The sequence below is a fragment of the Gouania willdenowi genome, chromosome 13 (genome assembly GCF_900634775.1).
Source record: "Gouania willdenowi chromosome 13, fGouWil2.1, whole genome shotgun sequence".
Lineage (NCBI taxonomy): Eukaryota > Metazoa > Chordata > Actinopteri > Blenniiformes > Gobiesocidae > Gouania > Gouania willdenowi.
In genome coordinates this window covers 40,285,252-40,300,407 of record NC_041056.1, presented here as the reverse complement: position 1 = coordinate 40,300,407, position 15,156 = coordinate 40,285,252, and the positions used below count along the sequence as shown (strand labels likewise).

Genomic DNA, 15,156 nt, shown 5'->3' with positions numbered 1-15,156 from the left:
TCGTCGCTCAAATTACACGTCACCTTGCTTTAGAGGAGATAACTTGAGGTTGCATCATTTACATCGATTTTAATGTAATCAAGTGGCTTCAGTCGGGTTGAGTGTGAAAGCACCTAAACAGTGTCAGCAGCTTCCTGCCTGTGTTCTTTTCTTCCTGCTTTTTCTGCAGCAACAGTGTTGTTTTTGGTCTGAATTATAGAATTATAGATTTTAATCTAGATTGAGATTTATTTCTCAATTGTGACGTAAGTAAGATTGGTCTGACGCTGTAATCACCACCCGTCACAGGAGCGTGCACGTGGCCAGGCTGATATCAACTGGCTTAATTTAGTGAGTTGATATCCCGCTTCGTAGTAAAGGAACTCTCTGAAGGTGAATGTTTGGTTAGGTGAAGCTGCTATCGGAGATAAATCTAGGCTTCACATATCTAGTACCTTAGTACAGGCCCTTTACGTCTTGAATAAAATACATAAACAAACAAACAAGTTTTTGATCATGTTTGTTATACTGTATTACAAATACAGAGTTGACAGTATCAGTAACAAGTTGTGCCATCACAGATGTTTTTACAGCATTTTCTTACAATTTTTTTAAAACTAGATGTATAATTGACAAAGTGAAAGTATAGAATATACGGTTGTTTAATATTGTGTTTTGTTTTAATTTGTAAAAGTCTAAATCTAAATCAAAATCTAAAATAAATCCACAATCAGTAATTTATTTTATTTCATATCAATTACAAGACATTTCAGGCGACCCCACATGGGGTCCCGACCCCAAGGTTAAAACACACTCTCTTAAATTGTGCAGAAAATCTATGATTTGTAGAACAGGCTTCAGTGTTTTCCTTAATATTTTTGTTTACTATTATTTTTATTGGTGCAATTTAAGTTTTTGTCAGAGATTGTATGACTTTTGAGCAATAAAAAACAATTTTGTCTGACACCAATTGCATTAAAATGATGAAAAAGTGAAGGTGCAGACATGTGGAGGGGATGTGGTGATGTTGGTGGATGCAGTGCTGGCCCTAGCCTCTTTGGCGGCCTAGGCAAAATCATTGTTATATTATTATCATCAGAATCATTTCTAACACTTACATAGTGGTCTTCACCATATCCACAAAGACGCTTTACATAAGGAGAAAACATGAGCAAAAGTACTTTGACATTTTATTTAATTTTGATAAAAGGGTTTCGCATCCACATGAATACAAACAAGTAAATAAAAGCCAATTTCAATATCTTAGTAACACGTTCAAAATACAAATGTATAATATTATTAGAGCAAGGCACTGCACAAAAACAAAATACAGATAAAAATAGACAGGTAGTGGTGGGTTGGCTCATCAAGTATTCTTTTTAATCTAAATACTTGTGACTAAAATGTTTTACTATTGACATTCACATTTTGTGAAGAGATGCAAAACTTCCAGGTTTAACGTAACAATACTGGAATTGCAGTAATAAACATAAATTTAAACAATTGCACTTCACAGAGGTATTGCACACAAAAACTATTGAGTAAAAATAGTGGTGCTTTATAAAGCAGCTTTAACCAACACAAGCTAAAAATCCATTCTTTTCATCCTTCAGTCCAGCCTTATAAGTTGATTCTCCTGGTTTTCCTGCCAGCGAAGTCATCGATGACATCGTCACTCTTCCTCAGTGAATCTGAAGGAGAAAACAGAATGTGAACCCATTAACTAGTCTATCAATCAAACCATGTCATAGGATATGCATGATGTGATTATAAATGGATAAATATTTAGATATTTATGAATAGAATAAAAGCTGTACACATTTAAGATTTAGCACAAAGCAAATAAAAGTAGATGAAAGTTATTTATTTTTTATGAATTAGACTGACACAGAATACGAATAAAACACACGTTTATATACAGAATAATGTTTTATTAAAAGTAAAAAGGTCTCAGCTAAATTAGAAATATTAACATTCTTAATAATTTATGCGTCTATAATATGTTAACCCATCTATAGATCATGTCAAGTCATTTATACATTATATATATATATATTAAAAAAATAAGGCCCCCTGTATAAAACACAAACTGTGATGTCACATTACATATACTGTAAATAATAATACATAGTTCTCCTAAAATGACGTTAAACTACAATGAAGTAAATTAATATACAGCTGTTGCCATGCAATCAATGTTTCTGTTTAGCACTAGCTGCTAACATGCCTTAGCATGGTCGCTCTGCTAGCTTGTTTGACTATCATGGATTCATAAATTGTTGTGGATCTTCAAATACTGGTTTATCTCTGGCTTTTCCACGTTTTCCTCCTCTTCTTCCCATTTTTTTTCTTCCCCGGGCATCAGATCATTAGTTTGGTTGTTTAGCCACGGCCACTTGCTGCCATCACGCCTCAGAACTGAACTGTCAATCGATTTGGGGGGCGGAAATAAAACTTTTTTTTTTTTTTTTTTTCATTAAAACTAGACCTGCAAGTTATTTATAATACTACCAGGTTTAGTATGCTAATAATATCAGCGCTTTGATTGTTTAATTAATAAAAATACAAAAATGTAATTTAAAAAAATGATGGCCGACGCCCCTAGCATTTTTTATTTTATTTATTTTTTATTTTTTATACAGTTAACAAAACACACATCACAGCACAAACACACATATATACATATATTTTACAAAGGGAAAACATCATTCCAAGGTTGGAGTTCAAAAGGATATGTTGAGTTCTTCAATAACAGAAAGAGTCATTGCAGCTTTCTTGGTGCAGTTCATTATTAAAGCAAATAAAGGTGGGTTTTTTTCTGTCCATTTCATGCAGTGGATGTGGAATTTGCCCAAAATAATGATTACCTGAATAATAAATGTAATGTCTTACTATGGCCACTAACATATAAAAGAGCGTCTTTAGCATTGATAATTATAAGTTTATGAATTTTCATTGATATGAATTCTTGAATGTCCTTCCAAAAAGCTTTAGAAAATGAGCAATGAAACATCAGGTGAGTAATTGACTATTTCATGATCACATAATGTACAATTGGGTTCTTCTTCGATGCCAAACCGTTGGTGTGTGTGTTTTTTTTTTTTTTTTTTTTTTTTTTTGTAGGGTAAATATTATGGATTATTTCATAATGCACTTCTTTAACTTTATTTCTCAAACAAAACATTTCTGCAATGGTCCAGGTTTTTCTCCAATTTATGTTGGTGTATTGACTGTTCCAAAAGGACTGAGCAGTGGGGAGCAGGGTTTCTTGGGTTAGTGTTCCAATATATTGGCTAGGGATGTTGGTAGTAGTTGTATTAATGTTTCCATTGAAAATTCCAGCACTTTTATGGAATAATGGTGGATGTGTATTATCTCACCCTTTCAGGAGCTGAAGCACTCCATTTGGTTTGGCATTGAAAACAATAGCAAATTCTCTGGGTGGAACCGGAAACTTACACCGATTAAGAAATTATTCATCGTTTAACAAAAAACATTGGTCATTTAACAGTTGTTAAACTAATAATATACCATGTTCCACCCATCTTGAGAAGAACAATGTTTTATTTTTGTACAAAATCCAGGTGTTATTCCATATTATGCAGTTTGTTGGAGAGAAGATATGTTTGTAAATGAGCTTCCAAGCAGTTAAAGCTTGTTTGTGAAATTGTGCTAATTTCAATGATATTTTTTTCCTCACTGTAATTGCATCTTAGTAAGAAATTAATGCCCGCAGAATCAAAAAAATAGTTAGGGAAGATGTCCCATATGTTACCTCCTTCCTTGAGCAATCTATTAACCCACCTAATTTTAAATGAATTATTCATTGCTAACTATAATATAAAGTATTAACAATAATAAAAAAAATACAATAATATGAGAATATAATGATAATTATAAGAATAGCAATAACAATAATACAGTAGTAGTACAATTATACAATAATAATAATAACTGTTAAATGCAATGTATAGCCTTAAACAATGTTGGGGTTAGGGTTAGCTGAATTTGTCAGTTCATTTATTTTATTATTGTCCCTCATAATTGTTATTTGAGACTTAATTTTCTTAATTTTGAAGCTAAATTGGTGGCAAAAGTGTCTCCTATTTAAGCAAGATTATTGGCCCTTTTAAGGTTAGACAGAATTAAAGTTAAGTTGAGTCGAACAATCATATTGTCTTTTGCTCTCTATATTTATCCCATCCGTAGGAGTGATGAGCCATAGCGGTTTGGAGAGCTTCCTTAAAGGCTCGGTAGTTACTTAACTTTAAACTATCTCTCATTTATATCGATCAATTATTAAGAATTTCAGGAGGACCCTATTTAAATCTAAAGCGACCCAGATTGGGCCACCAACTCAATGTTGAGAACACTTAATTTTACCCTTAAAAATGTTTAAACCCATTGAAAGTGTTTTTGTGGCTTTGCACGCTAAGTGCTGGTGGGAGAAGGAAGGGGTTGGAGGGTTTTGAGGTAAATCATTTTTCTGTGATAAAACAAAAATAAAAATAGAGGGACGCTGGCCCCTCCTTTTTTTTTTTTTTTTTTTTACATAAGAATACATTTGGATTCTTAAAACTATATGATAAATATCATTGGAAAATCACTTATCTGATCATTTTGGATGTCTTTGTTTTCCTCTCTCTTGTTCCCACCCGTTTTTGTATCCTCCAGCCTCCTCGACCTCCTCTTCCACGGCCTCAAAGGGTCAAAGCCAGGGTATGCTGTATGCTCCTTTTTGGAAGATTGAAGATGTAACCAGTTTTTGAGTTCTATTGGAAGTCTCTGTAGTCTCTGGAATAGATATGTTAGAATATCCACAATATGTCATATTGTCATTGTCACGTGTCTATTTTAATCAATTTCCCCTTTGCTTCTCAGTTGTAGTTATGGATAATACATCCCTTTAATTCCCATTCGTCATCAAAAGAAGCAGTGACCCGGCATGACGGCTGTAGGAGGCAGGATCGCAAAAGCAGTGGCATTTTCTGTATGGAAACAATCAGAAACAGAAAGAGGGGGAAACATTCAGACTTAGATGAATCATTTAAAATGTCCCTTTTCTTTTGTAGAATTTGATTGGACTCCTTCGAATTTTCAGCCAGCGACCTGTAAGAAAAACAATAACAACAACAAAGACAAAGATATAGACATGGGCACACAACAAGAAGTGTACACATACACATACTGAACGTGAACATTAAGGTCAGTTAAGGTCAAAGCAAGTCATTCCACTGAAAGTGGTATTATATTCAAAAAACGTTGTTTGGTGCTTTTAATTCACTCTGTGCCATTGACGAGATAACTCGTCATTTGCGTTTTTTTCACGAGGATTACGAGAAAACACCCTGAGCCTGTGAGCCAGATAGCAAAATAATAGGTGACATGTAGGAGGCAGCAGTGCACCTTTGGATGTGAGATCATCCGTGCTCAGCAGAGCTCAGAGGGAGAGAGGAAAGGAGTTTATGAGAGAGAAAATAGCGCTACGTACAGAGTTGACGTTCCCAGCAGCGCATACTCGACCAGAGCGTGTGTGGAAGTCATGGATAATGTGGCGATGGTGAGCTAAAACAATAAAAAAAAAAAAAAAAAAAAACAGAGAACGCAGTGACACTCTGTATGTCAGGGAGGAAGAGGAAGTTGCGTGTGTGCACACTAACTGGAGAGAAATACAGGAAGAAATCTATTCAACTCTGACATAGATAGCAAAATAATAATAATTTTGGTGGCAGCAGGAGTGGCAAGGCCCCACCCTATGCCACCCCGGTAGAGCCGCCCCTGGGAACGAGATTCAAACCTTTTTAAGCTGTGTGCAAATTAATTTAATTTTGCTGAATTAAATTAATTTCATGATTACACATTTCTTAATGCAGTCCAAGTATAATCCAAGACATATTCATAACTGTACTGACCTATCTTTCAAATCTCTTCTCAAAACGCACCTGTTTCACTCTGCTTTTAATATTTAACCATTAACTAATTTTATGATTATGATCATTTTACTCATGTTCTTTCTTTTTTCGATTTATATTTCTATGTTTCATCAGTGTATTGCTGCTGCTGTTACTTTAGCCTGTGTGTCTGGCAAAACAATATGTAAATAAAATAAATTATAATTAAACATTTCCCATCATATTCTGTTAACTTTCCTGTTATAAGAACACATTAAAAACGTAGATGGTGAGAAAATGTAGGACAGAAGTTTTTTTCCATTGGTCGATCTTTAATGTGTTTTAAAGCATTACAAAATGACATCTTTCAAAATGATGTGATTGTTAAAACACTAACACCAGTAAGAGAACCTTCAAATCTATCCTGAAACATACAGGGAGCCACTGCAAAGTGTAACGTGTTCACCCTCCTCAACCACAAACATCAGGTTTTTCTCCTGTGTAGCTCCTCATAAGTCAGAAAATAATTGGCTTATCTGTTACACTTTGACCACAAACATCAAAACCAAAACATTAACCTCCTGTGTGAGTTCTCATGTGTCGCTTCAGATCAAACCTGCGGTAAAACGTTTGACCACAAATATCACAAATATGGGGTTTCTCTCCTGTGTGAATTATCATGTGTCCGGAAAGACTACTCCTGTAAGCAAATTGTTTCCCACAAACATCACAATCGAAAGGTTTCTCTCCTGTGTGAATTCTGACGTGTCGTTTCATTTCACTATTGGACCTGAATCCTTGACCACAAACATCACAACCATAGGGTTTCTCCCCTGAGTGAATTCTCATGTGTCTGGAAAGACTTGCCTTGTAATTAAATGATTGACCACACACGTCACAACTAAAGGGTTTCTCTCCTGTGTGAATTCTCGTGTGGATCTTCAGATGTGCTCTGTTGCTAAACTGTTTTCCACAAACGTCACAACCAAAGGGTTTCTCTCCCGTGTGAATTCTCATGTGATAAATCACTTCAAACTTGGTAATAAATCTTTTCTGACAAATGTCACAACCAAAGGGTTTCTCTCCTGTGTGAATTCTCGTGTGGTTCTTCAGATGTCCTCTGTTTCTAAATCGTTTACCACATACGTCACAATCAAAGGGTTTCTCCCCCGTGTGAATTCTCAAGTGATTATTCAGTTCAAAATTGGTAATAAATCTTTTCTGACAAACATCACAACCAAAGGGTTTCTCTCCTGTGTGAATTCTCGTGTGGTTCTTCATATGTCCTCTGTTGCTAAAATGTTTCCCACAGACGTCACAACCAAAGGGTTTCTCTCCTGTGTGACTTCTCATGTGGATTTTCAGATGTCCTCTGTGTCCAAATCGTTTCCCACACACGTCACATCCAAAGGATTTCTCTCTGTTGTGTGATGTTCCTTTGGTGTTGTTCTCAGTTCTAACCTCAGATGTTTGAAAGCTCTCACAGCTCATGTCCATGTGTTCACTCTGAGCTTCAGACTGGGACAAAGGTTCCCTCCAATCCTCACTGTCTTCAGTGTCAGAGCAGTCTGTTTCCTCTCCATCACTGTCTGGTTGTGTACAAGTGTTTGCTGCTTCTGGGCCTTCACTGATGTCTCCATTTGGTTCTCCTTTCGTGAGTTTAGCTGAGCTGCAGGTTGAAGGTTCTCCTTTGATGTTCTCCTCACTTTGTCTCCAGTGTAGCAGAGAACACTGAGCTTCCTCCTCTTCATCTTCAGTCTTCACAGTAACAGCAGTGATATCTGTCTCCTGCTTTTCCTCCAGACTTTCCCACAGTTCTTCCTCTTCCTTCTTTATGTGGAGATGATCCTGGAGCTGCAGTCCATGAGTGGATTCTCCTTTACAGGAAACAAAAAACAATTTGTTTGATTTTGTTGTAATTGTGTATATTTTCTTTCAATTTTGTGTTTTTTTTTTTATAGTATTGTATTATTGTGTAGTTGTTTTGGGAAATGTCACATTAACACATTATTGTTCAAAGTAAACAGACTAAATGTTGCTAGGAAATCTCATGATATGACAGGCTTGTGGAATGTACAGTAAATATCTCTATGACAGACTAAAAGCTCACGTTTACATTTGCAACAGTTTTGTATCCAGGGAACTTTAAAGAGTAATAAAAACCTGCTTTCTGATGACCTGCCACTCGGAGTGAAATTCAAAAACTGCCTTGATTACGGGCGTTACTACTGAAGCAGTAAGACATGCTGACTCAGGTAGCGCTGTGCTGCAGTGACATCTGTGATCAAATACGACAATCACACACTCACAATCCCCACGTGAAGCTGCACTTACGCACACACACAACACTACAGAGACTATCACTGGCATTCCAGCCTCTGCTCAGCCTGGAATGTCACTTACACACAAACAGGAAGACGCGCACACGCAACCAGAACGTTGGCGCACACACGGAGGCAGACGGGAATACACACGTGTTGAACATACATACATACAGTAGGTTGGTCAAAAAAACTCCGCTGATGAGAGGAGTTCTGCATGGAACTGTCAATCAATGCTCACTGAAAGCTGTGATTGGAAGAAACCCTCCTCCCAGCTTTTATTGGAGGGGCGGGGCCAACAGTGAAAGTTGATGACGCACGAGAATTCAAATAATCCATCTCAGCCAATAGCAAAATTCAATTGTAATAGCCGGTGTTCAACCCTTGAAGGGCACTCACTGACATTTTACAACTAAAAACGCAAAATGAAAATAGTTTTACTAAAATGTTAAAAGTTGGACTAGGATAAATCAACAGCACTATTTAATAGGCCAGGGTGATAAAATGATAACGATACATTTCGTGATAGACATGTAATAAATAGAAATAGAAGATATGTGCGATAGAATGTTTGATAATTTCACTGAACTTCGTCAGAAAAAAATCCATTAACAACCCCTGACCGAAGGCATTCTGGGGGATGTAGACAGAGGAATGGCTTGAGCCGCTTTCGCTTTAAAGTAGCTGAGTACATTAGTAGTTTCATGTTTCACCCCCCCCCCGCTCGCACGCACGCACGCACCCACACACACACTCGCACACGCACACACTCTCCTCACTTTGTCTCCAGTGTAGCAGAGAACACTGAGCTTCCTCCTCTTCATCTTCACTCTTCACAGTAACAGCCGTGATATCCGTCTCCTGCTTTTCCTCCAGACTTTCCCACAGTTCTTCCTCTTCCTTCTTTATGTGGAGATGATCCTGGAGCTTCAGTCCATGTTTAGAGGAAACACCATCAGGAACATCTGCAGGCAACACTGAACACAATCAGGACCATCAGAGACGTCTCTACACTCATTATTCACATTATTAGACTCAGCTCTACTTTACATATCAGTCTAATTATGTAATAATTATTATAAATGACATTTATAATACAAGTATGAGTGAATGTGTGTGTGTACTGATATTTATGTATGTGTGAAGCTCCACGACAAAAAAAGCACAAACACTTTAGATTTATGAGAAGACAGTGATATTTTTATTTTATTTTTTGCTAAATATACTTGTTGAAGTTATAAATAAAGCACTCCATGCTTCAAATAACAGCATCAACTGTTTTAAAATGGTAAACTTTGTTTTGTCCCATAGAATTAAACCAGGGAAATCGCACACGCTATTTTACTTTGCACTTTTATAACACTACAGAGTATGTACACCTCTTCGTACATCCAACCTTTAAACACATACTCATTTGGCCATAAATGAGCTCCTACTATATGAATACATACTTCTGACGGGCACTGTACTAGTTAATATAAATCAGAGTGTGACAGCGAGGGGTTGTTGATGGTCTATGCTCCACCTGGAACTATGGGAATAAGGAAGTATGTTCTGACTTTAATCTCAGCTTTGTGTTTTTAGGAGACAGTAAACACGTGGTGAAAACTGTTGTTTTGTGGTAATATGGGTCAGAGCAGTCATTGGCCGCTCCATAAAAGTGACTTCCGCTATGCTGCGCTCCCTTTGACCTCTTGCTCTTGACTATCCTGCACCAGACTGTAGCCAAAGTCCCAGTAAGCTGGATGCAGTAACAGTGTGGCAGCTTTATTTAAAAGCCTCAGAAACAGCTGTTCCAGCCGGCAGCTGATTTGTACAATCCCAGCTAAGCCCAGACTCAGCGGGCGGAAAACGGCTCGAAGCAGGCCACACCTTAGCAACACACACAGAGCTTTAAGTCGGGTAAAATGGCAGCATCACTTAAGGCTTAAATTCGTGGCGTCAACAAAAGAATACGAGGAGCGCAGACACCGGAGCCATCAATCGTAATAGGAGAAGCACGGGTCCCAGAGTGGCATGACACCAACTTTACGCCGTGACCATTCGCACTGCCACCCGGCGCTGAAAGAGCGTGGAAGTAAACGGGCAGTAAACGGGTAGACGAGCACCAAGCAAGAGGTCACTTTTATGGAGCAGCCAATGACTGCTCTGACCCATGTTACCACAGTTGTGTTAATGAGTGATGTGTGACTGAAAAACAATTACCTGTATATAAATGAGTAAATAATTAATTTTACTCCTTTTATTTGTCTTATTTCTTCATTTGTTGTTGCTGTACCGATCAGATGGGGTGATACTAAAACCCGGACACTTCTCTCAGCTCAATGATGCGACTAAGTATCACTCCCCCCTCTGACAACACGAAAATGCCTTGCCTGTCAAATATCTGGTCCCACACCCACAATCATTGCCACCGTTTACTGCCCACCCAAGCCACACAGTGACTTTTTAAACAAATTTTCAGCCCTCCTCATCCACCTCTTCACTCTCTCACCAAATGTAATTTTGTTGGGTGATTTTAACATACACATGGACAACACTGGTCATCCCTCAACAGTTTCGGCCTCCACCAATTTTCTGATTTGCCCACACACATAAAAGGGCACACCCTGGAGTCACCCCCACCAACTGCACTGCTGACGAACGACATTACGGACCATTACTTCTCTCATTCAACATCACCCTTCGCCTCTCCATCACCAAGCCACCTTGTGTCATCTCTTTTCGCAACATTAAAAACATCAACATGGACTCCCTCTGCTCCAGCATTAACAGTCTAACTCTGGACTCCTCTTCGTTCTCTGATGAACTTGTCTCACAGTACAATAATGGCCTCACCTGCATTCTGAACTCACTTGTCACTGTTAAATTACATTTTGGTTTCTTTACCCGTTCCTCCCCTTGGTTTACCCCCGAATTACGCACCCTGAAATCTAAAGGTCGTCAGCTCGAGAGGCTTTACACGAAATTCGGTCTCACCATCCACAAAAACGTATATACAGCTCATTTATCTCACTACAAGGACTCCATCTCTCATGCTTAATCTCAATATTACTCTGCTCTCATCTGCTCAAACGCTGGCAATAGGACATTTTTTTCTTTGTTCAATAGCATCACTCAACCCCCCTTCCTTCATATCAGCCATTATGCACTCCTCCCTGTTCACTGAAATCGTCCCCTCTCTCTTTAAATCTGCAGTCATCATCCCCATTCTGAAAAAATCCGGTACAGACCCCAATGACTTCAATAACCTCCGCCCCATTTTCCACCTTCTCTTCGTTTAAAAACTTTTAGAAAAAATAGTCGCCTCTCAACTTCACTCCCACCTCACTCAAAACAGCCTCTACAAAAAATTCTAATCCTGTTTCTGTCTCCTCCACAGCCCTGAAAGAGCATTCCTCAAAATCACCAATGACCTCCTCATGGCAGCAGACTACGGTTTAATCTCTATCCTCATCCTCCTTAATCTGAGTTTAGCCTTTGACAAAATTTCTCACTCCATCTTCCTCAATAGACTCTCCTCCATTGGCATCACTCGCACCCCCCTCCACTGGTTTCACTCCTACCTCTCAGGCCGTACTCAGTTCATCCAACTCAAACCCTTCACTTCCCAGCCCTCCTCCGTCACTTCTGGTGTTCCCCTGGGCTCCGTACTGGGCCATCTTCTCTTTATCATCTATCTGCTTCTACTCTGCAATATTTTCAGAAAATTTGGTATTCATTTTCACTGGTTCGCGGATGACACCCAGCTCAATCTGTCCAGTAAACTGACTCCACTCTCCCCCCTCCTCCCTTAGTCACTGCCTTTAAGAAATAAAAAAATGTGTTCATCTCCAACTTCCTCAAACTTCATTCCAAAAAAAACTGAACTCCTCCTTATTGGCATCAAATTCAACTCTTTCTTCTTCACCATTGACAGCTCCATTGTGTCCCCCTCCCCTTAGGTCAAGAGTTTGGGTGTCATCTTCGACAGCTCCCTATCATTTCACTTCCATATCAATAACATAATCCGGTCTGCATACTTCTACATAAACCGATTCTGCCCCTTTCTCACTCCACTGCCATCTTGGTTCACAGCTTCGTCACTTCCCGGATCGATATGTATGAAGTTTTAGAAATGTATGTGATTTGATTTGTGTAAATCTTTTCTGCATGGGCTTATTGCTTGAACAATTGTGACAGTGGGTACATATGAACTCTCCACTCATGAGCCAGACTCTCAGCCATTGGTCACATGCTGACAATAATTACTATAAAAGGCCACACCTGATGAGAAAGCAGAGAGCTCTATCCCAGAACTAACGAGGAAGCAGGGAGTGTGTGGACCTGTGTGGCTTCGAGTGAGGGTGGATAGAGCGCAGGGAACGCTTTGCAAACAGCACGCTTTGTGGGATTCCCCCTGGAGACGACAGAAGGACAGGCTCTTGCCGCGTAACGACGGTGTGCACCTGCGGACCTGGACGAGGGGGACACACGCTAAGTACAGGGATGTGCAAGAGCTGTAGTGTGCAGGGGTGAGAGACCCGAGTGTATGTTTCCGCCAGTGATTGCCCTGTTGCTTGCAGCTGCAGCGGGCCATTGGGAGTGGGACGTTGAGGACACACCAGAGGTTGGAACGGACAAGAGCATGCACCTGGAACACATATGCATGCATGGAACAGGCTGATCTGCCATACACACGTTAAGTACAGGGACGTGCACCAGCTGCAGTGTGTGTGTGTGTGTGACGGCTGAGAGTGCATAGTGCAGCCAGTGATTTTCCACTCCTCTTGCAGTTTCTTCGGAGGCGGAACGTCGGGGATGCTTCGGGGGCCAGGGACGCTGCATGCACTTGGGGGACAGTGCCTGCACACAACAGCCCAGGGTTGAGAGCACGACATGTGGATAATAAGGCAATACGTAGCTCCACCCATCTTTTCGGAATGTGGAACTACTCTGGTGGGGTGGCTGTCCTGCAGGGCTGATTTGACATTTTAACTGAACTTTTAACTTAAATCATGGGTTTTTTATATTTTTCAACTCATAGTCCTAATAAATTTATACCTTTACCAAATCAACCTGGCTTTTGTTGTGTTTGTGTTGTTGTGGCCTGGGAGTTTGTTTAAACCTGTGACATTTTGGAGACATGCCGCAGACAGAGTAAATGCATATACAGGCTGTAATATCACCAAGTTTATCATTGTATGGTTGTTAGAGCAACTATCTTTACCAGGGACAGCATATTTATTCCTGATTATTGTTTTGCAGAGATTTATTGAGCTTTATTTACTGGCGAGTAGTTCCTACACCAATCAAACCAGGCAGCAGCACTGCTCAGAAACACTTGAAAATCAGTTTTTATATTTACTTTTTTAATTATGGAAATCATAGTACATACTAATTCACATGATCTCCATATTATCTGCAATTCCATATTTTTTTTCTCTTTTCTTTTTATATTCAGTTTTAAATTGTATTGCACCGTTTTTATTGTAAAGTGTCCAAGGGTGGCTTGAAAGGTGCTTTTAAAAGATATATATAATCTAACCATCTGATAGTGTGGGTCACATCGTTTCGATTATCAGAAAAAGTTGTATTTTTAATTTTAAAACTGTTACATCATTCAGATGTACATATGTTCATAACTGAACTATTCACAATAAAACAATATTTATACACTGTTAAATATACAAGAATAGCGTGAGGTAAACTTTCATCTTCAGACACAATGTCGATCAATGCCAACCACAAATCAAACACATTACAATATACAATTATAGATGCTGCACAGAAAAAAATAACAATATAAAAAAAAAATAAGGAATTTAACAAAATAATACAATAAAGGTCGAATAAATTTACAATTTTATATATATATAAAGAAAAATATGACAAATTGAGGCATTTAACAAAAATAAATAAATAAAAATGGTTTCTGTTACCTGGTGAAATGCTGTAGGAACAATTCACCGGTAAATAAAGCCCAACAAAACAATAATGAGAAATAAATATGTTGTCTCTGGTAAATATAGTAGCTCTAACAACCGGTCTAATGCATTTACTCTGTCTCCGGGTTTTAGTATCAGCCGATCAGATGTCTCATTGTGGGACTAACAGAGTATTATCTGATCTTATCTGATGATAAAAGTGAAAAGTCCAAACCTGCAGAGTGTTGTTCAGCTGAAGAGTCTGTCATCATGTTGCTAAAGCTAAGCTAAAGACTCGAAGGTGTCGCGGTCAATCTGGTGACCGTGTTATCTTGTGAACGACCTTCGTTTACGTCTTTTCCCTCCAATGAAGAATGGTTCATTAAACACTCTATTGTACAGCACAGATGTGTGCTCGGTTTATCTGAACTCTTTAAACTGATCATTACAAACACACGGAGAACCGTTCATTTCTTCTTCTTCGGTGGTTTTTAATGGTGGTTGACAGTAACACAAAGCGCACTTTACTGCCACTTAGCGGACGATCAGCAGCTTTGACATCGGAGCAACTTTTTAATTTCTTATTTTGTTAATATTACAAGCTGTTCTGGGAATGTTTCTTTATAAAAGTAATTAGTAATAGTTACTCACTACTTGATCCAAAAAGTAACGGAGTTAGTAACTGAATTCATCTATAATAAAAGTAAATGATTATCAAGGAAAGTAACTATTTGCGTTGCTGTAATAAAAAAAAAAAAATAAAAAAAAAAGTTGCTATGTATCAAAGAATTCAGATTTTTTAGATGTGTGTGTCGTTGTGAGGTGCTTCATTAAATTTGAGCTGTTTACAACGGATGTGGACAAAGTCTTCACTCCTGGATATAATGAACACTTCACATGTACGTTCTTGTCTTTGACCACAATTAATATAAAGTAGTGTTTGTATCGTCACCTTAAAAATGACAACTTTTCATCAGACTGCTCCACGCTCACCATCTCTGCTGATTCATCAAATCTGTAGTGTGTGTGTGTGTGTGTGTGTGTGTGTGTGTGTGGTGC

General features: G+C 38.6%; 2 protein-coding genes across 6 annotated transcripts in view; one reads left to right on the top strand and one right to left on the bottom strand.

The window, feature by feature from the left end:
- Nucleotides 1-15,156, top strand: part of LOC114474023 (zinc finger protein OZF-like) — a 122,123-nt gene that overhangs the window by 59,360 nt on the left and 47,607 nt on the right. The window lies entirely within an intron of this gene.
- On the bottom strand, nucleotides 4,526-14,589 carry LOC114474026 (zinc finger protein OZF-like). 3 transcript variants are annotated; one of them, XM_028463887.1, is made up of 3 exons: nucleotides 14,333-14,589; nucleotides 8,971-9,168; nucleotides 4,526-4,967 (listed from the first exon to the last, which is right to left on the bottom strand). In XM_028463887.1, exons 1-3 carry the CDS (start codon nucleotides 14,367-14,369, stop codon nucleotides 4,903-4,905), a joined length of 300 nt encoding a protein of 99 aa, XP_028319688.1. In that variant the 5' UTR covers nucleotides 14,370-14,589; the 3' UTR covers nucleotides 4,526-4,902. The 3 variants fall into 3 exon arrangements, with proteins under 3 accessions (XP_028319688.1, XP_028319686.1, XP_028319687.1); XM_028463885.1 differs by lacking the exon at nucleotides 4,526-4,967 and adding an exon at nucleotides 6,197-7,747; XM_028463886.1 differs by lacking the exon at nucleotides 4,526-4,967 and adding an exon at nucleotides 6,197-7,747 and having other exon boundaries at nucleotides 8,971-9,156.